Source organism: Xenopus laevis, chromosome 1L (assembly GCF_017654675.1).
Source record: "Xenopus laevis strain J_2021 chromosome 1L, Xenopus_laevis_v10.1, whole genome shotgun sequence".
NCBI lineage: Eukaryota > Metazoa > Chordata > Amphibia > Anura > Pipidae > Xenopus > Xenopus laevis.
In genome coordinates, this window is record NC_054371.1 from 81840919 (window position 1) to 81864105 (window position 23187).

Sequence of the window (23187 nt, forward strand, 5' to 3'; positions counted from 1 at the left end):
CCACAATTATGCTGCATGTATAGATCAGGATTAAGAAATGTCTTATTATCCAATCACAAACAACTGCAATTGTTGCAAATCTAAGTTAGAGATGTCAGCCCACATACAGATATTCAATTATGCTATATATTAGTTAAAAGTTGTTCAAAAATGAATATGTGTCAGTTATCTCTGATCAAATGCCATATTGACACTGAACTCATCAGTAGCTGTGTATATCCCAATGTAAATCAAATAAATACATTGAGGCCAAGGCTCTCATTAAAGGGCACCTGTTGGGCAAAAATATTATCCTCAACCAACGGTTACAGTAGTTTTTTAAAAAAGGCCCCCCCCCCCGCCTGTGCTAGGACACTCGCACCGGGAGCAAGTCGTGTACATAGTGGATGGCAAGGCTGCCATTAGAAATCAAATCACAGGGCCCCATCCCACCCACATCCCACCCAAGACAACATTTCAAAAGAAAGATGTCCCACCCACCCCTGCCCCAAGCCCCACCCCAGATCCCGCCCACTCCACGCAACCGTTAAAAGACCACACAGACATTAGTGCTAAAAAAGGTAACCCCCCCCCCACACACACAAGTTATAAAAAGCTATTGATGGTCAGGGCCCCCTTATAAGTTAAAAAAAACTGTGGTGCCAGGGCCCCTCTTAAAAGTTTTTTTAAAAATTGGTGGTCAGGGCCCCCATACAATTTAAAAAAAAATAATTGGTGACCAGGGCCCTCTATAAGATAAAAAAAAAACATTGGTGCCAGGGCCCCGCTTACAAGTTAAAAAAAAATAGGGCCCCAAAGAATATTTTTTTTAAAAAAACAGTGGCATGAGGGCCCCCCTTCCAAGTTAAAAAAAAAGTGGGGCACCAAAGTATATTTTTAAAAAAAACATTGGTGGCAGGGGCCTATAGAATATTAAAATAATACATTGGTAGCCAGGGGATTAAAAAAATTAAAAAAGCACAAATTGGTGTTCAGTAGAAATGAACTCATGGCTTCAGGACTTCAACTTTGCCTCCTTTCATGAATTTGGGTCTTTTCACCGACTTCGGTGTCTTTTAGCCGCTTCGGGAGTTCGGCTTCAGCTATTTTCGTGATTTCAGGTCTTTTCGCTGCCTCCGGAGTTCGGCTTCGAATGTTTTGGTGGCTTCGGGTCTTTTCGCCGATTCGGGACTTCGGCTGTTCGACTTTTCTGCACTTCCACATTTCAGCTGTTCGGGACTTCAGAAATGGGCGCACGGCTTCGGCGCTGTCAAGGGGGGTCCGGCTCTTTTGAAAGTTGAGCACTGCTGGGCCCCCCTTCAGGTCTGGGACACTCCTACCCCCTGTCCCCCCTTGATGGTGGCCCTGGTGGAGGGGCATAATATGCTTCTAACGTCATGCACATTTGCAAAATTAGCAAGTTGTGGCATTTGCTCATTATGTGCATGTGTGTGCCCCAACATGACCACTCAAGGTGCGGGTGGCCTAGCGCTGGCGGAGGCAATTTTATAAGAAAAAAACTACTGTTACTCCCAACTGGAGTGCAGGCTCTGTTAGTGCGGTTGGGGATAATATTTTTCCCAACAGGTGCCCTTTAAGTCCCCATGGTGACAGAGTATTCAGGCAAAATATTGACTCATTTTTCTTCTCAAGTTATATTATAACCTATATTAGATTAAGAGTTACATTTTATAGTACCAAACATGCCGGACTGGCAATCTGTGGGTTCTGGCAAATGCTAGAGGGGCTGCTATAAGGTCCCATAGAAAGTCAGTATTTAGTGGGCTGGTGGGGGCTGTTTTGGGCCTCTAGGTGGGCTGATTGGGCCTCTGTGTACCTGAAATGCCAGGGCCTATTTTGATTCTCAGTCCGGACTTGGTATCAAATTCTGCTTTCTCAGTGCAAATCTAGAAATCATGGGGAGATGCCACCATGGGTTTTTCTTTTCACTTTTTGAATTTTTGCTGCAAACTGGACTTCCATAGGCCTGTGCAAGTATCAATTATACAGATGATTCCCAGGTCCCCAGGCAAATAATAAGTAAACACAAATATCATATGAGCTGATACATGGGACATTTTAAGCATTATACATGCAGAAACGTTGAACTATATACAGCAGTGATCCCCAACCAGTAGCTCGTGAGCAACATGTTGCTCTCCAACCCCTTGGATGTTGCTCCCAGTGGCCTCAAAGCAGGTGCTTATTTTTTAATTTATGGATTGGAGGCAGGTTTTGGTTGCATAAAAACCAGGTGCACTGCACAACAGAGACTTAATGTAGGTTCACAATCCACATAGGGGCTACCAAATAGCCAATCACAGCACTTATTTGGCACCCCAAGAACATATTTCATGCTAGTGTTGCTCTCCAACTCCTTTTACTTCTGAATGTTGCTCACGGGTTCAAAAGGTTGGGGATCCCTGATATACAGTATACAGTAGAAGTATAACAAAAATCATATATTCAGTCCATCCCTTTCTATTAAATGGCATTGAACAAAACATAACAACTGAAATAAGAGAGATTTCAATTAAATGTACTGTGTACAATGTGCTTACTCATGGGTAGTGCAGTGTTTTCATCTGAATTATGCATGTTGTGGCGATAAAAATTACTTATGCTGCTTAAGAAAACACATGTCCTTTGTTGTCTGAGAGGTAAGTTAAGTTTTTAAATAATATATGTTTATTTTATTTTCATTTTTTCTTCTTAGAATATTATTATTATTATTATATTATTATTTTAAAAAACACAGTATGATGAGTCATTTCACAAGAGCCCAGCAGAGCCTTTTTTTCTGCAGGCATTTTATGATAGTCCAAAAATCAGTTAAGATTACCAACTCTTGCTGCCTCCCAGCCTTGAAAACACCTGCCAAGGTTAATAAATCATTATTAGAAAACATTGAAACACAAGAAATTCAGTTACAATAAAGTTTATTGCAGGTGTATGTGGGAAACTGTAGAGATAACCTAATTTTTGACGAAGTCCACCAAAAAAAGGAGACACTTTGTTCTTTTAGTTTTATATGTACAAACACACACAAAATAAATCTGGTCTGTACTTTGAAGAGAAAAGTGAAGTGCCTTGAAAATGTTGAAATGCCTGTTGTATGAGATCTGTTATTATAAGATTCAGGAATTCAATATGTTCTGTATGGTAGATACCATACTTTTATGTAAACATAGGCTTAGATACATATGATAGATACTTTGCAGCGAATTGCTGGATTTCGTCGACTGCAAATGCTTTTGCGAAACTGCAGTGAAAATTCGCTCTGGAAAAATTCACTGCGACAAAGAATTGCTTCCATTCAGCCACAAAAGCATTTTGAGGTTGCATGGTCAGGCCTGACTTACAGTTGGTGTTTCAATTCATTCCACAGGTGTTCAGTCAGGTTGAGGTCAAGAATGTGTGCTAGCCAGACCATTTCTTCCGCTCCCATATAGACAAAACCTTCACTCAATGCACAGGGGTATTATCATGCTAAAACAGGGAGCCTTCCCCAAACTTTTAGCACAAGTACGGAGCATAGATTTGCCTACATTGGAACCAGATGCACTAGATGCATTACAGTCATCTTCTTGACAATTGCCAAACCCAGATTCATCCATCAGACTTCATCAATCTAGAAAATGCATTTCCAAAGTCCAAGAGTGGTCCCTATACCCGCTGACACTTGCTTTTGGTTGACCAGTTGCCTAAAAAAACAACAACAAAAAACAAGGTCCTGACAAATAAATCTTCTGCAATTGTTTCCTCCAGGGAAATTTTGGAACTTAGCAGTGAGTGTTCCAATTGAGATCAAGAGATGTTTAGATACATAATGGCCAAAATGTTACTATTATTGTGTGTAGTGTATTTTATATTTAAATGTAAAACAAATGCTGTTCATCACAAAATATGATATGCAGAAATTGTATTAGGTTACAATTTAGTAATTAGAAATTGAAAGCTTAAAATATAGCCGTGAAAAATAAAAACAAATGCCATTAAAATGTTGGCTCTTGTCTGTCAACTTTCAGGCATTTGTGAAACAAAATAGACTGTGCAGGTATGAATGAGCTGTTTGTCCCATCTCCTCTGTGCACTTATGTTACTATGGCAAAAAGGGACATCTGAACAGAAACCATAATAGTGTCAGTGTCCATTTCAGTCTTTTTCAATAGCAGAACACAGAATGCAAATGAAAAGGTCACTTCCTTGAAAAAAAGGACTGAAATCCAAACCTAAAGAAACAGGCTTTTTGTAACAACAAATTTTATTTTATATAAACTTGTATTTTTTTCCTTAAAAATCTATATTCAAGATTATTTTTGGCAAGTGGGTGAAGAGATTCAAACCAACCAAGCCTTGTGTCTTGTGCAACAGTAACTACCATAATTCTCTATCAGGGGCTGGCAACAGAAACACAAAATTGTAGTTTGTAAGATATAAATATCAGACACACCTATTCACATAAGTGTAGTAACTGGAGGACATTAATTTCAACACAGTTTTGGTAAGCAAAACCAACATAATCTCATAGGTGTTGCAACTGCTGTGGTCCAAAAGTTCATGGGAGCCAACTGGGAGGAAATAAAAGTTCGGCACAATGATTCAACTTTCCCATTGGCCCCATCCGATATAATCTTCAGCAGTGCCTGCAAAATCTGCATTTCCAATGAGGCTAAAGGAGAATAAAACCCTAACAAATAAGTAGACTAGAAATACTTAATGTTATGTTTTTGCCTTCTGTATCAGCCCTTTGACACCTCAATCCTTTAACAGTGAAGATCTGTGCCCTAAAAATTTTTCTCATTACCTCTCCATCTTCTTTTCTTCTGATTGACAGCACATGCTCTGGGCAGTCAGTTACCTGAACCAACTCACAATATACAATGCTATTCATGGTAAATAACTAATTAATCATGATTCATATTACATGGGAGCAGTGAGTGTATTCTGCATTGGAACTGATTCATAATCAATCATGTACAGCTTCAATAATTCAGTTTGTGACACTGTTTTGATGATTTCCCCCAATCCCACAGTAAGCACACTGAGCATGGGCAGTATCACTGACACTCAAAAATGACATAACAAGATCAGGTTTAACAATTTTGAAGGCACAGATTTTTACTGTTCCGTGGCTGTTGAATCTTTGGGTTAGCACAATAAGTTGGGTATTTAAAATGAACTTGGCTAGAAATGCTGAATTTTAAAGGTTTTAAAATAAGCATATTATTATTTCTTTTTATTTAAGATATATACTATTTATTCAATTTACAGGGGACAGTGTTATTATGTGTGTGCATGAAGCCATTGTGCATGGATGTTTTCAAGCTGTAAATTAAAAAACTACTACAACATTTAACTGTCTGACTGGGGCAAATTAACCCTTAACATTAAACATTATTATCATTTAACACTAAACATTTTTAAAAATTTCTCTTAAAATTTAAAAATGTAAAAGTGTAAAAGCCACAAAAAACTCGAACACAGAACTCCGCCAAGTAAAAGCAATCAAGGACCTATAGAAGTCAATGGGAGTTCCGTCGATTCCTATTGGATCTCTTTTTTTTTAGCAATTCAGATTTTTAGAGGGTTTTCATATTTTTTTGCACATTGTTCAGTGTTTTTTTCTGTTCATAATTTTTAAAGTCAGATCTTTTAATGACTTTCATGGCATTTTTAGTTTTAGAGAAAATTAGTATGATTGTGGTTTCAAAAAGCTCTAATACCACTAAAATTCAACCTTTAATAAACGTTGTGCAACCATTTTAACGAATATGTCTGAACGATTCAGTACTGAACTGAGCAATATGCTCATGAAGTCCAGCGTAAATAAGTAATGCTGACATAATGCAGCTAAAAGTGATGAAAATGGAACTTTACCATTTGGAACTTTGTAATTAAGGCATACATATATTTCTTTTGATTGATAAAGGCTAGAAAGGGGTTTATTTATTATTATTTATTTATTAAAACTTGATTTTATCTAATTTATTTTATTAAAACAAAGTCAACCTAACACCCATCCACGAATTTAACTCATTTATCAAGAAATCAGCTCAAAAACGTTGGTGTGGAAAAATAAGGAATAATAATTACCACAATTTTGTTTGTTGTTATTACAGCTAACTAGGCTGTCAAGGTAAATAATAAATAAGCATCTTTTTTTGCCTGTTATAAACCTGAAGAGCAGTTCCTTAGCCTACTACCATGTATTAGTGCAATGGGAGTACAAATATACCAGATGTCAGAGCTAATCCAGAAACTGCTGTCTCTTCAACTTTCTAACCATGGTTAATTTATAAAAGTGAATATTTATCTTTCCCTTTTATTTTGTTACCTCCCTATGAGCAGGAACTGAACAGGGATCCTGCATGTGTCATTTGAAAATGTTGTCTGTAGATAAGAGAATGGTTACAAGATACTAGCTAACTGTTTCACTAGTAATTTCACTAGTGTTTGCTAAAGTGGGTGTGCCTGGCCTTGCATTGAGATTTATTAGTTTGCCATGAATCATCAGGAAGGATAGCTTTAAGAGATTATTTTAAATGGATTCTCTCACATCTACATCTAATTGCTGTGAAAGTGGGTTCTAGATGACAGATTCTTATGTGACCCTAGGAGAGTTTGTTCCATACCGAACTCTATACTTTTTCAGGCCTCCACTAAGTGGGCAGCTTACACAGGGTTATAATAGAGATAGCGTATCCAAGAGCTAATAGGGGGAACTTCGGGTATAATGTGCTCATTGGATGTCTCTTGATGTTTTCAGTTTCAGTATATGTATTATTTGACAATCATATCATATTCCCCATATACTGATGGGTCAGGAGCCCTAAAATGGTTTTTTTTGGACCAGCAACCTCTGGTTACACCACTTCATCCAATAATTGTCTAAGAAGGTTGTGAAGCCTAATAAAAATTTCCTAATAAAAAATCTCTCTATACATGGGCCCCTTCAGACCAAGTCTGCCCATGTATGGCCCATCCAAGACAACCTCCTCTATAGATATCGGGTCAAAAAGCAGCAGATATTGATTGTGCCTGTTTGAGCCCTTAGCAACATGCATCTAGGACTCCTCCACTTTATTATGGACATAGCAGCATTGTGCCATTTTGACATCACTTCTGGCACCATTTTAAAATAAAAGGCTTTTTCAATTCCCCACTTCTTGCCCAAACTGACTCTGTGTACTACAGTTTTTGTCTGCTTTGGTTTCCTGGAAATTGACAATCAAAGCCTGCCTTCATCACGATTCTGTCTGACCCTCTGCTGCACAACACTTTGGATAAAACTCTGTTTTTGTTCCCTGACAGTCCACAACAAAAAGTTTTGGGGCCCCAAGAGAGTGTTGAAGCCCAGGTTTCTCCTGCTCAAAAAACAGTACAATCTCCCAAGCAGTTCCAGGGATCCTGCTTCGCAGATTATGACAGCCAGTTTAGGACTGCTGGGGGCAAAACAGGGCACTGACTGAGTTTAAGGTGGCACTAAATTATGATGAATAAATAGACATAATAATAATTGTATATTTTATAAATACACAAAATTTGCTTTATTTCCTTGAGAAAGGTCACAGTGAAACAACAGGTCTGTTAACTAAATAACACAAGGTTTAAAGTGGCAATACAACTCTGTTGAAATGTTGGATCAATGCAGCGACCCATGGTATAGTGGTACAAATATTTTCATTTGAAGTATCTCAAGAATGGTCAAAAGAGTTATATACAGTGTTGTGAGCCTTTCTGCTTGTTAGGGCAGAGACACACGGGAAGATTCAGGGAGATTTAGTTTCGATTTAGATCCTAGCCGGTGGGAAGGCTTTCCGGGGAGATTAGCAGGGCGACTAAATCTCCCCAAATCTTCCCATGTGTCTCTGCCCTTACTTTTTGTTTAAACACCCCTGGCACCTATATCTGTGTTATAGCTGATAAGTGATAAAGAACATATCCTTATCTACCATTGTCTACTTCCAGGATCCTATCCTGCTTTTAAGGTAATGTAACCTGTGCTCTACAATGGTAGTAGCTGAAGGTTCTGATAGGGCATCTCTTTTGGGTATCCCTGCAACCTTTTAGCCATGTAATTTTCCAGGTAAGTATGAGCATTCTTTTCTGTGGGCTATGCATACGTGTGATTTCTTTGTATATGTTTGTGTGTATTTGTCTGTGTATATGCATCAGATGCATTTGCAGCTTTAATCCCACTAGACGTGCCATACACATTAATATCCATACAGCTTTACATATTTAAAATCTCAGAGAAGCAGTAACACCCATGTGCATGAAGTTGAGGGTCCTATAAGGGGGTACATTACTGCATGAGTATCTGTGTCAGTATAGAGACAAAAAAACTGGGATAATTAGCCTGTATAGAAACTATCATAAGATAGCAAATCATTTTCCTTTGTCCTTGACTTCAGGTGTAGTCACACCAAATATTCTTGCAAGCAAAAATAATATCCAACAGAAACTTTAAAAAATGACATGAATTAGAATACATATTTAACATTTTAAATGCCAGTCAATTAACCTGGCATACATCTGGGGGAAATGTGTAGCTCATCAGCAAATAGCCCCATACTTTAATACAGCTTTCCAAGTCATATCAAGAATACAATAAACAGGGGATCTATTTATATATCTGTCTGTCTATCTTTCTGTCAAGCTGTCTGTATAGTTGAAACAATATAGTATTTCAAAGTAAAACAAATCATTGCAGTGCTGCCTTGCAACATTATGGCACTGAGTTTGCCAGTGGCCCTCATATTTGTATTATTATTATATATAATAAATCCAAGTTAATCATATACCACTGAGCATAGTGGAAGTGTGGGCAAACAATAGAAAAAAAGGTGAGCAATTGGGTTTATAAGAAGAAGAAGAAGAAGAAGAAGAAGAAGAAGAAGAAGAAGAAGAAGAAGAAGAAGAAGAAGAAGAAGAAGAAGAAGAAGAAGAAGAAGCAAAACAGCAGAATTAATGGCACAAATGAGACTACAGATAGACAGAGGAAGCAGGCGTATAGAGAAAATACTTACCAGGGTCCCATCTCCAAATACTTTGAGAATTCGTCAGAGCCGAGTAGCACTGAGCAGAACTGCCCAAAAGCCCCAACTGGGAAAAGTAGAGCTATAAGTGTCAACCAAATGCAGCTAAGTCAGCTAGGTCTGGAAAACACTTTAGAAAGCCTGTCATTGATAGGAATAGGAGCCCAGTGAGTGCCCACTGCCCAGGCATAAGAGGACAGCAAGTGAAACAATACAGGGATACGAGAGGGGAAATATATTGTAACTAGCAGGATAACAAGAGGCATGAGTGTTTTATTTGTTCACTTCAATTCTGGACTTTATCTAATTTTCAGTGCACTGGATAAAAGCTTTAACTATTTCCTACTACTACTACACTCATCTGTAGGTTTATTTTTTATCTTGGGCACTATCACAATGAACATGGACACAACAGCAAATTAGATGCACTGGCAAAGTATATTGTCAGCACCTTTAACTACCCCCCTGGAAAGTTGTACGTGAGTGTGTCTAGTTTTTATGGCATCTCAGAGCCTGTGTATTTAAACTGGGGATATCCATGTGAAATACAGCCTACAACTAGGAAACAGACTTTTTAGGCTAATAAACTCAAAGTGTAAAGCAGAAGGATAAATCTATCTGTCTATCTATCTATCTATCTATCTATCTATTATGTATACATGAAGTACACCCTGTTCTTTGAAGGGGCAGGAGGTATAAAAGGGCCCAGTGGGGACAAACTGGTATCCCCAAGTTAGTTAATAATGGTGCAAAACATATTTATGTCATCATAAGGAGATGCTGCAATAGGAAGAAAGTGCAAGGAATGAAATGTAAAGTACAACAATAACAAACGCCAGAGTTTCATGACTTTGGGTCTTTTCACCTCTTCAGGACTTCAATTTCGGCTGTTTTCGTGACTTCGGGTCTTTTCGCAGCTTCGGGACTTCGGCTGTTCGGCTTTTTGGCACTTCCGCATTTCGGCTGTTCGGGACTTCGAAAATGGTAGCACGGCTTTGGTGCTGTCAAGGGGGGCCTAGCTCTTTCGAAAGTGCAGCACTGTCGTGCCCCCCTTCAGGCCCGGGACACTTGAATCCCCTGTCCCCCCCCTGATGGCGGCCCTGTACAACAGTATTGTACTTGTGTGTGGTAGGTTTACTTGCACTTGCACTGAACAGATACAAACAGTACAACTATATTACTAAGACCAGGAATAGTGTAGTAAATTGGATGGAAACAATACAGCTACAGCATAACTGTATAATTAGGGCAGGATATAGTGTAGTAAGTGGGAAGTAAACTGTACAGCAACAATGCAACTCTATAGTTAGGATCAGGAATAGCGTCCTAATTGTGAAGGAAAGAGTACATGCACAGTACAACTGTATAACTAGGGCCAAGAATAGTGTAGTTAGATAAAAGGAAAGAGTACATGCACAGTGCAACTGTATAACTAGGGCCAGGAATAGTGTAGTAAGATAAAAGGAAAGAGTACATGTACAGTACAACTGTATAACTAGGGCCAGGAATAGTGTAGTAAGATACAAGGAAAGAGTACATGTACAGTACAACTGTATAACTAGGGCCAGGAATAGTGTAGTAAGATACAAGGAAAGAGTACATGTACAGTACAACTGTATAACTAGGGCTAGGAATAGTGTAGTAAGATAAAAGGAAAGAGTACATGTACAGTACAACTGTATAACTAGGGCCAAGAATAGTGTAGTTAGATAAAAGGAAAGAGTACATGCACAGTACAACTGTATAACTAGGGCCAGGAATAGTGTAGTAAGATAAAAGGAAAGAGTACATGTACAGTACAACTGTATAACTAGGGCCAGGAATAGTGTAGTAAGATACAAGGAAAGAGTACATGTACAGTACAACTGTATAACTAGGGCCAGGAATAGTGTAGTAAGATACAAGGAAAGAGTACATGTACAGTACAACTGTATAACTAGGGCTAGGAATAGTGTAGTAAGATAAAAGGAAAGAGTACATGTACAGTACAACTGTATAACTAGGGCCAGGAATAGTGTAGTAAGATACAAGGAAAGAGTACATGTACAGTACAACTGTATAACTAGGGCCAAGAATAGTGTAGTAAGATAAAAGGAAAGAGTACATGTACAGTACAACTGTATAACTAGGGCCAAGAATAGTGTAGTTAGATAAAAGGAAAGAGTACATGTACAGTACAACTGTATAACTAGGGCCAGGAATAGTGTAGTTAGATAAAAGGAAAGAGTACATGTACAGTACAACTGTATAACTAGGGCCAGGAATAGTGTAGTAAGATAAAAGTAAAGAGTACATGTACAGTGCAGCTTCATAACTAGCGCTGACAAAGTATTTTCCCATAAGGCACTTAAATTTGATCTCATTTCTGGGGGCAAAGGAGGCCTTCGTCAGTGTAGGGAAATAGGTTTGTCATGTAAACTTGTCCTCTGACACTTCTTGTCTTGTGTAAAGCCACAAAAGCACTCTGTGCCACCTGACACCACTTCAGAGCTACTGCTTTCCATGGGTCGGACTTTTATTCTGCGCCTTCTTTTCTCATATGCGGCTTGAAAGCTGGAGGTGAAAGAAGCAATTCATTTGGGCTGATGAGAGCCTGGGCTATTGCAGCCGAAGTATCTCCTGTCTCCCTGCGGGTATCAGAGCTGAATAGAGGAAACTGTACGGCCCTACAGTAGGGAAGCGACTCGCTCATATCCCGGCACCTGCTAAACTGCTTGGTTTTGAGTTGCACCTTTCTATCAGGCTTATCACCTCCCCCTGCGTCCTGGTTCCATTGTGCTCCGCAGGACGAAACTTTAACCCCTGTTAGCCTTATCCACTCTGCTCAAGGGGAAGTAAACAATTAAAGAGAAAACACACGCAATGACAAAAATGTATGTTCATTGTAATTAAATACTCACACACAATCAAATATTAGTGAAACCTTCCAGGGTTACAAGGTATTTATTAGATGTATACCTTGATACTGCCGAAACGTGCACCTTCCTAAAGTTGCACACCCTAGTCTGGCTTTCATTTACCGTTACCCATTAACCTATTATGGCTTTGCTATGGGTTTGTGTCGCAAGCACTGGGACTATAGCTACTTAATCGCAGTACAGTAGCGCAAACTGGGACAATCCAATACGTCGTCTATATAATGGCGATAAAAGCAAGACTTATATATTGATAGCAGATACAGAGAGATAGAAACATATAGAAATATAGATAAAAGGTAGAAAAAGAAAGATGGAAAAGTAGATGAAAGGCAGATAATGTGTGTTAGACACACACCATACAAGGCACTAAAGGAATGTGTCCTATGTGTCATATGACTATACTGTAGTGTAATAATGTAAGTCAAGCTATGATGGGCTTACTGCTGATTGATGAGAGAAAACAAAGCATTTTCAAGTACTACAGAGGAGGCATACACTGCTAATGCTGCCATTATATATGTAGGTGCTCTAGTAAAGCTGTAGCTATTGCTACTTCCCAAGGCTATTTTGAGAATATAGTATGTGTCTATAGCAGGCTAGGGAGTGGGTGGGTTAAAGTGCTGTCACTTGTGGAACTGAATAGAAGGTGGGGGTGCTGATTGTTCTTAAAACAGTGCAAGTTGGTAGGGAGAGAGGTGGTTTTAGATCCCCAAGGAGTGCAGTGAATAGAGAGTGCGCTCACCAGCTGACAGGCATCCAAGCGCAGGGCTTGGATAGATTGCTGCCAGCCCTCTTTTGTCATCCTCTTCTAATTAGCAAGAACTCACATTACCCAAGGCCCACCACACTTCCCCTAACTTTAAACATTTGCCATGCCTGCTCCCTGAATTGGCTCCCATTCATGGGGAGAGTGCCAGCACCCCTACAGTGGTTCCAATGGGAAGCTATAAACTGCCACTAAAAGCTATCAAATAATAGGAATGGAAAGAAAATGTTCTCAAAGTGAGTGCAAGGGCTATGGCATTGAGGCCCTACAGCACCACTCTAAACTTTGAGAAAATGATATATTTCATAAGCATATATTCAATCTGATTATCACAATTTGTGGTGCCATTTACTGTCTGATCCCCTGCAGTTGCAATAGTCTTCTATCTCTATAGTATACTGCCCTGTACACAGGGACTGTGTTGCCTCAGTAACTATCCAAAGTCATCACTTCTCTATTTGAAGGGCCAAATATACAATTACATGAAATTTCGGACTGCATCTACATTGCTCCATGTTTGCGTTTGTTTGCATTGTGTTTGTGGTTATCATCTACAATTGGATGAATTGTTTTTTTCTGTTGTTTTCTGCTTGTGTTTGTGCATATCTGGATGTTTCTGTGTATTTTTATGTTTGTTGCTTCAGTTTTTTGGTTCATAATGATGAGATTCCTGCAATGTACTTGATGGGTTGTATACTGTATCTCTTGTTTTCTCTGACCACTGGAAGTTCCAGATGTATTAATGTATTTATCATGTTCTATTAATCTAAAACCATTCGTGATTATTAACCATTTAAACAAAAAAAATGTGCATTATTTGTATGATAAAAAATAAAGATATAAAAATGTATTTAAAAACCAGTGATGCATGTCATTACCTCCTAAAGGGGTGTTTGTACGTTGAGCATTATCTATGCTTGGCTGGCCCACATACTTGATTCCTTAGCTAAGTATCTTGGTTACTTGGAACTGACTTTAGAAAGTAGAGGCTAATTGCTAATAATGGAGCTAAAGGAGTCAGCCAGCATGGCATATGGGGAATGTGCTCTGTGTAACGCTCAATGTTCGACTTTCCAAAAATATTAATGAGATTGCAGCAACCTGCAGCTATATGTTACAGCTTGCTAATGAAGTGGAAGAATTTCTGCTGCCAAGTCTGGGTGAGGCGAAGATCTGGAAAATCCAACTAAAATTAAAAGAAATAAAGAAAGAAAGAAAGAAAGAAAGAAAGAAAGAAAGAAAGAAAGAAAGAAAGAAAGAAAGAAAGAAAGAAAGAAAGGCATAATAATAGCAGCAGTTAAGTAGGGTTTCATACAATGAGATCATGGATTTATTCCAGTTCATACCTCAACTAGAGGGATTTTATTTAGTTAACCAAGATAGTGGAAATGGAGGTACCTGAAATATATTCAACTCTTAATCTTTGTCTCTCCAAGGTATGAAATATGGAGTTTTTTGAACTTTTCACCTGCTAAGGAAATGCAGAAGGTTCGGCTAATGCCAAGGTACAGGGACAAACAGCGTTAACTTGATTCATTCAGCAATAGGATCCCTGATAGGTATCTGCAATACTGCGAGCCTCCCAGAGCAAGAGGTTATCAAAGGGACAGGTGCATTTTGCTCCTGGACCAAGTTATCATCACCTGATGCAATTTTACAGGATCTAATCACTGAAAACATAGCATGGAGACTTCTCCTTTACCCTTCCCAGAGAAAAGACACACTAGATTGCTCTGTAATATAGAGGGATCCCGTTGACAGATCAGTCCCTTAAGTCTGTCGCACGTGCTTTCTGTCCTTTTACTGTTTGCCAAAGTGGAAAGAAAAATAGAAGGGTAGAGATGATACCCTTGTAAGTTCCCTAACAATTCAAACCAAACAGCAGGGAACAAATGTTAGACGCTACCTTTGTTTGATCTGACTAATGTGGACTTTTCTCTCCTGTTCGAAATAGTGAGTAATCTTGGGCTCATGACTACTGATCAGTGAGTTGGTGGTAGCACATATTAATATTAAGGAAACGTGCTTGTTTACCTTCCAAACACTTCTTTCAGCTGAGTTGTTTTCAGATTGTACACCAGAAATAAAGACTTTTTCCAATTGCTTTCTATCTTTTATTTTTTTACCATTGTTCCAAAATTTAAGTTTAAAGTTCCTGTCTTTAAGTCTGGCAGCTCAGTGATCCTGAAGCATTTTGAATTTGATACATTTATTAGTTGAAACATTTCTCAGCAGCATCTGTAAAGTATTAGCATCTATTGTATCAATTTTAACAGCTGTCATGAATCTCATGGATTCTGCTCAGCAGGGCTAAAGATAACAAATGTATCAACTAAATGTATCCATTTAGAACAGTTTAAAGAGTCGGCGACCCCCTCCCAGAGATGCTTTAGAAGGTGAAAATAAAACGCTACACTTCAATATTAGAAAAACGGTCACAAAAAGAAAATGGAAAGTAATTGGAAAAGGTTTTTATTTATGGGGAACTATCTGAAACCAACTGAACTGAAAAAAAAGTGTTTGAAGGTGAACGACCCCATTAATCTGGAGAACAACCCCATTAATCTGTTGCATATTGCACCTATTTGTATCACAAATAAATGCTAAGCATTTATTTCAAACACTGCAAGATATAAAGAACCACTGCAAGATTAAAACGAAATCACTTTAAAACTAAACTACCGGAATTGTGAATGCAGTGTATTTCCACTGAAAAATGCCGTTTACCCTTAAACAAAACGAATGTTGTATAGATGGTGGTGTTTAATAAAATACCCAGTAGCACATTTATATTTGTTACAGCACGGGAAAATACTTTTTTTTTGTTTTTAAAGCTGTATCATTAAGAACGGGGGTCATCATTTAGGTTTGATGAAGACTAGTTATTTCTGCGTGTATATTACACTTTTTCATTGCTCTGTAAAACAAAATTATAACACGTTGTCACCTTTGAACACCCGCTCAGATATGTTCGGGGACTGAAACGTTCGTTTGCTTACAAATCCCCAAAATAAGTCATTTTTTATTATAAATGTTTGCGACACTAACCGAACTGTAGTTGTAACGGAATGCATGAGATCATCAAAAGTCTATGTTTTATTCTTCATTTTCTGAGATTTAATTCTATTATTCATGATATCAAATAGGTGATCGTTACCAAAACCTCATTAGATCGCCTGTAAACCAAATACTCAGTTGAACTTTAGCGCTGTGTAATATTATTTCATGTGACTCTTTGCCTGAGCCAAACTGTTTTACTTTGGTAGCTGCTTTGGTGATCAAACAAATATCATTGCATTGTGTACATTTAAATGAAAAACAACCGTCGTTTTTGTGTTTATTTTATTATTTATTTTCGTTGTTCTCACAAAAAAAGTAAATAAACAATTGCAGTGTATGGTGCTAAATTTCAAATTAAAAAGGTTTTTTTCATAGAAAAAGTAAAAAAAAAAAAAAACGAGGAAAACTTAGCAAACGCAACAATAAATAATTATCTAAAAATCACAAGCCAAAGAATAGAGACATAAACAGTTTTTTGACACAACCAATTTCCCTCCCCTTTGCGAATTCAGAATCATTAAATAAGTGGCTTAACTAAAATAAAAAAAAACCTTGTTTGCAGATTGGCAGACTGAATTATATTTATTTCCCTCTGTCTGTGGTTCACGTAATTCTTTTGCCATCGCTGGTAATTAAAGTGCAGTGTCGCATGACGCTATATAAAGTATAAAAAACTAGGATATCTCAGTTATTTACACGGGAAGGCAGCGAATATTTACAATATGTTGGGTCAGATGCCATTAAAAATTTTTTTCCTGGAAGACGTTGCAATAGGCAGTCAGGATACATTTCATTATGCAGAGAGGTGGCAAGCATTAACTCATTTAATTTGGGCTGAAGAAACAAGATTAAAGGACAGGCACCGTGCGACTTGGCACAGCCAAGGGAAATGTCGCAGGCTATGCAAAACAGAATACATATTTAAGATACAAAACGTGTAACCCATTCAGTGCCAGGTAATGTGTGGAGCAGGTTGTTTAGACCTTCCTGGCAATGCAAGGGTTAATGGCAATCACACCTTGTTGACCAGAAGTGACAAACATTCCAGTCTTTTCAGCTGCTGCTGTTGTGCCACAATTCCCAGGATCCAACGCTAGCCTTTGGCTGTCACGGGATGCTGGTAGTTGTAGTTCAACAGGCCAGAATGGCAGGTTGGCTATTCATAATTCTAATGGCTCCCACCCCATACCCGTTCTACTAAGAAAGTTTGAGACTGGTACATTCCCAAATGGGAAAAAGTCAAAAAAGTGGTGTCTAGTTGACGCCTGTTTGCTGAAAATTCGATCGGGTAGTCTTTGTGCAGCGCACCAAGATTGTGGAAGACATATGAGCGTCTGTGATGAGTCCCAGTGTCTGTGCGTCTAACTGGTCTCGTCTGAATCGCTGTAGTGCGAATGAGGGGAGAATTCGCCGTCACTCCGATGAGATCTTGGCGATGTCTTGCTGTCTTCTCCCGAAGATGAAGATGGGGCAGATCCTATTCCCTTCTGGGAAAGAGCAGCTCCCTCCTGGAATTGGAAGCTGAGAGGGGACTGTCCGGGGAAGTCTCCGGAGAATCTCATGCAGCTGCCAGACTGGCCTAACCTGGGCTCTGGCCCCGAATGCAGTTGGTAGGTGGGCGGGCAGGGGGGATCTCTGGAGTCGGGGGGCGCCTGCAGCAGGTCGGACAGGGCGTTGATGTAGATCTGAGCCATCTGCAGGGTCTCGTATTTGGAGAGTTTCTTGTCGTTATTGAAGGAAGGGATGACATTACGGAGCTGATCGAAGGCATGATTGAGCCCGTGCATCCTCCTCCTCTCCCTGGCATTGGCTGCCAGTCTCCTCTGCTTCTGAACCCCACCAGGGCCCTTGCCAGGGGGACCCCTGTGTCTGCACAGCCCCTCGGATCTCTCTTCCTCCTCCTCATCATCCTCCTCCTCATCATCATCATCCCGCAGCCCCTTCAGTTTGCACAGTTCCCGCACCTTGTGCGCCCGGCCCGGGGGGTGCAGCACGTACTCAGGGCGACTTTGCAGGGAAGTGGCGGAGAGCCAGGCGCGGGGGTCGCTGCTGTCTAGTAGGTAATCTCTGGCCAAGAGCCCGGCCTCGGATGGAAGCTCCTTCAGCTCGCACCAGTCAGCGGCAGTAGCAGCGCCGTGTAGCAGACGGGCCATGACAGGTAAGTGCGAATAAGTCCCGACAAGTGCGCAGAGTGGCCCCGGGGCAGTGCTCTCCGGACAGACACACACGAGTCGCGTGCTCAAAACTCCTCTCCGGTTGCTGCGGGCGAGGGGCCCCTTTAAAAGCGGCACGCGCCGCACTGCCCCCCCACACCCCACCCGCGTGCCGCCCCCTCCTCCCCCCACAGTCTCAGATCCAAGCCCCGCGCCAGTCGCGTGTCACAGGAGCCAATGGGAGCGAGCGGGTGTCGCGTGCTGGGAGCCAATTGGGAGAGACCTTGATGTGTGTGTGTGTGTGTTTGTGTGTGTAAGGGCGTGCGTACTTAGTCCGGTATATACAGCGGAATAATACTACTTACCTGCACACGTGCCTACGAGGGGACAAATACAGGTGGGATGTACATAGGAGCTATTAGCGCTGCTCTGGCGCCGCCGCAGTACATTCCCATGCTGCACTCTACTTTCTATTCTCCTCACAGGCAGCGCTAATGAGTCACTCAGGCTACTGGATTTACAGTACAATAGACATTCATACTGTGTTGTAAGAGCCCTAGTCTGTTGTACGGCTGTGTGTGCTGCACAATTTCATTGACTCTGTGTCTGGCAATCGGGGACAGCAAGGAAGCGAGCATGTGTTAAAAGCAATGCTTGAAATATACGTCCCCTCAGCAGCCCAGGGACAAGGGACTGTGATACCCAACTGCATCAGACTGACCCCGGGCGCTACACAAGACGCGTTGCTTGTTGTACAAACTTTATCCACAAATATCTAGTATAGGTATATCTAAAAACACATGAAAATCTTCATAGTCATCTATCCACAAATGGATCCATACTGAGCGAAATGTATACGCCAGGCAGTCCTATGTGTGCGCACTTCTCCCGCCCCCTGGCAGAAGTGTAACATACAAACAGTTGGGTGAATGAGTGCAGTGATTAAGACATTCCAAGACCTTGATTAAGGGCTATGCGCCGTCCTCTGACTGTCTGACAGATTGTAGCAGCAGCGAGTGAGCTGATAGTTCAGAAAGAGAAGCATAAATCTCTCCTCTCTTCCTGACCCTCCTCCTCCCTTTGAACCTCCCATTCTCTCTACTCATGGTGCCAGTAGCACGCCCTTTACCTGCAAGGTAGATCTGCAGAGAGCATTCTGTCTTCAAGCAGCAGTTGGGTGTCTGTCAGATAATCATTGACAGTAAAGGTGGCCATACACAGGCCGATAAAAGCTGCCGACAGACCGAGTCGGCAGTTTATTGGCCCGTGTATGGGGGCCCCGACGGGCTTCCCCGATCGAGATCTGGCCGAAAGTCGGCCAGATCTCGATCGGATGGGGTTAAAAATCCCGTCGGATCGCTGCCGCATCTGTTCGTTGATGCGGTCCCGCGATCCGCCCACCCGTTTGCTTTCGATAGGATCCGATCGTTGGGCCCTAGGGCCCACGATCGGATCAGTCCGATATTGCCCACCTCAAGGTGGGCATATCGGAGGGAGATCCGCTCGTTTGGCGACATCGCCAAACGAGCGGATCTATCCGTGTATGGCCACCTTTAGAGCCAATATATCTTACAGACCGAGTCTGCACCTTATTAGCCCATGTGTGGGGCCATCTGAAGGGCTTCCCCGATCTCAATCGGACAGGTTAAGAAATCCCGTCGGATGGCGGACGCATCTATGCGTGTATGCGGTCCTGCGTTCCCACTGCCCATATCAGATCCATTATGATCTGATGGTTGGGCCCTAGGGCCAGGCCCGGACTGGCAATCTGTGGGTTCTGGCAAATGCCAGAGGGGCTGCTATAAGGTGCCATAGAAAGTCAGTATTTAGTGGGCTGGTGGGGGCTGTTTGGGCCTCTGTGTGGGTGATTGGGCCTCTGTGTACCCGAAATGCCAGAGCCTATTTTAATTCTCAGTCCAGACCTGCATGGGGCTCACGATTGGATCAGCCCAATATTATATGGGCATATCGGGGAGAGATCCGCTCGTTTCGCGACATCGCCAAACAAGCGGATCTCTACATCTATTTCCACCTTTATGGGGGGGGGGGGCTTCCTTTCCTAGCAGATGTATTAGAGCTCACTCAATTAACTGATTCCAGCACAAATTAAATCTAACAAAATAACTGCCTTTTGCACAAATCCTGCATGTAGAGAGACATGATGTCTGGTGATTTTAATAGAGTGAGCTCTAATACATCTTCTAGGCAAAAGGAGCCCTGGGCCTAGGGGTGGCAGAATTTGAGGGGCAGCATGCTGCCCAACCACATCAAAGTAAAAAAAGCTATTTGCAGTGGAGACGCACGTCAGTCTCCAGTGCTGTGCCCAACTAAGAAGACTTGTGAGTGCACGCTGAGAGCGCATACACACAGAGGAAGGGGACGGCACATGGCACGGGGTAAGGAGAGGGGGGAGGACAGTGCCTGGAAGGGGAAAGGGTTGGGGAGAAACCGGAAGCGGAGAGGACAGCGCGGGGGGGGCCAAACCAGAAAGGGACGAGCGAAGAGCAGAGCTGGCCTACTGGCGGCAGGTATGTAAATCCGGGCCTGAGGAGCCCCCCTATAAGATATATTGGCGATTATCTGATACCCAACTCCTGCATGAAGACAGAATGAAGAGAAACAGATGCTCAGAGAGGAATAGTGAAGATAAACTTGACTATTTCAGAAACGGTACAGAATTTTTAATTGGTAAATTAGAAAGTTTCTTATTTCAGTATGATGAAGTTTATATTAAATTTTAATTTTCGCTATAGTTCTGCTTTAAACATATTTTTGACTCCTGGAATAGCAAATTTGTCCCATTTTGCTTTGCCGCAAAATTCATGAAACGCATTGAAATCAATGGGCTTGAAAATTAATTTGACCTATTTCGCGCACCTATTTTGGCCAAATGCATTAAAGTCAATGGGCATCCGAATAATTTTGACGGCGAAAATGTTTATGCGTGCATCTATTCTGACACACACCCAAATTTTTTCGATGTGGCAGGTATTTCGCTCACGAATTCAAAATAAGCCCTGGCATACAGAGTACACACAGAAGCTCAAACAGCTCCCCGCCAGCCCAATAAACAGTGACTGTCTATGTGGCATCTTACAGCAGCCCCTCTGGCATTTGCCATAGTCTACAGATTGTCAGTCCTAGCCTGCCTGGAGTTACTGCCATGTTCAAGATGGAAGTAGCTCCAGGGTTCCGGACAGGCCCAGACTGGCAATCTGTGGGTTCTGGCAAATGCCAGAGGGGCTACTGTAAGGTGTTATAGACAGTCACTATTTATTGAGCTGGCAGGGGGGCCTCTGTGTACCTGAAATGCCAGGGCCTATTTCAATTCTCAGTCCACACCTAGTTCCAGAGCATAAATAAGTAAACAAGATCAATGCAATAGACGGGGCAATATGAGCGCACTGCTGATGAACTCAACTATTTGAAAGTACAAGGAACATTCGATACACTTTGATAGTACCTTTAATAAATAACTTCAATACATGCAACCATTGTTTTCATTTTAGTGTGACCAGACCTGTGGCTGTTGTCATAAATGATCCCTATGAATGTGAATGCTGTGTAACCCTGTGAGCACTTCAATACGATTTTATTGTTGGGCAAATGGGGCAAGTGCAATCAGACATATAGTGGTGCAAGTATGCAAGAGGCCTTAGTAAAGAGGTGGGTGACGCTGAAGTTTCAGATGGTTCACTTGTTGCCCCGAGTGAAAACGCAAAAGGCCTATGTTTTAGATTTCATGTTCATGAAAGTGTTAGGGCTCACATTTTGTATGTGCCAAATCTCCAGCGCTCATTTTGAACCTTTCTATTCTGCCACTGTGTGGTTGCTAGGGTCACTGACTATAGAAAAAGCCATTGTTAATAGAAAAGAGTATGGGCAGAATGATAAGCAATAGAAAAGGCTAACAATAAAATGATTGCCTTTTAAACTATCTATTTTTTTTTATAATGATTACTAAACTCCACTAGGACTGGAGGGAATGCAAAACTGCTTTCCTAGCAGATATAACATATATATATATATATATATATATATATATATATATATATATATATATATATATATATATATATATATATGAGTTGCACCCGAAACATTAGTTTCTAAATAAAAGCATTTACATTTTATATAAGCCCTGTGAGCCCTTTGGAGGAATATATATATATAAATCCACAGGGAGCAGGCACTCACGATAAAGCGTTTAAATTTGCCTGGGTGCACGATCAAAAACCTCTCAAAACACTTGCAAAGAAGATCAGCACTTCAAAGATCTTAAAAAATAAACTTAATTTATTTAGCAACATACAATATATATATATTGTATAAAATATATAAAACATAACTAAACAGTTTAGTTTGTAGCTACAATAAAAGGTCAATGTTGGATGGGAACTGTTTGGGTCTGTCTCAACTCTTTGCTTGCTACAGATGAAGCCTCTTGGATTTGTGTGTTAAGTGCGTGACTCAGAATAAAATGAAGAAACTGTGTTATCTAAAGTCATCTTAACTCATTTAATGCATTTAACCTTTTCATTAGCATACCACAGCACCATTGTTCACAATGGTGAATGCTTTAATTAGAAGGGATGCTGTGACATAATTTTCTGTGTTAAATGGGATAAGTGGGATATCTGGGTGTAGTTATTCTGTGTCAAATACACAAACCAAAGTGGCTTCATCTGTACATATTTTCGGACATGACAGTGGTGCAAAGCCATGGGATGGAGTAACATAAACTGCAGTAGCAGAGTGTTGATCAAAGCAAAGAAAATATAAAGCAAATTATACCTTTAATTTGCTAACCATGCAGATCACACTCCCTCTCCTCTAAATTTGCAGATCAAATTTTGGTGCTTGTTGTTTGCAAAACTGATCAGGAAAAAATGTTAAATTTTTATATATCATATACATATTAAGCCCTCATCTTTATAGTATTTCCCTTTCCCTTGTATGTTTCAGGGGATTATCTGAGGAACATGCTCCAGCAGTGTGGTTAAATGAAAGTAAAATGCAGTGCTCTTTGTCCCCTGTAGGGATGTAGCGAAGTGCCGATTTGGTGTTCGCGAACGCCGGCAAAAAATGCGAACGTTCGCGAACAGTTCGCGAACTTCGAACACCCGCTAAAATCGTTCGATTCGAACGATCGAAGGATTTTAATCGTTCAATCGAAGGATTTTCATTCGAATCGAACGATCGAAGCCATTCGATCGAATGCTTTTCATTCGATCGAATGCTTACAATCGTTCGAACGAATGGAAATCGTT

At 40.7% G+C, this 23187-nt stretch overlaps 1 protein-coding gene across 1 annotated transcript; it reads right to left on the minus strand.

Moving 5' to 3' along the window:
- Window positions 1–16082: 16082 nt before the first annotated feature.
- Window positions 16083–18028, minus strand: atoh1.L (atonal bHLH transcription factor 1 L homeolog). The gene has a single exon (XM_018252153.2). It carries the CDS (start codon window positions 17915–17917, stop codon window positions 17126–17128), a length of 792 nt encoding a protein of 263 aa, XP_018107642.1. The 5' UTR covers window positions 17918–18028; the 3' UTR covers window positions 16083–17125.
- Window positions 18029–23187: the final 5159 nt, after the last annotated feature.

Bases quoted from the DNA above. Each gene is read 5' to 3' on its own strand.
- atoh1.L (XM_018252153.2), bottom strand. From the start codon at position 17,917: ATGGCCCGTCTGCTACACGGCGCTGCTACTGCCGCTGACTGGTGCGAG.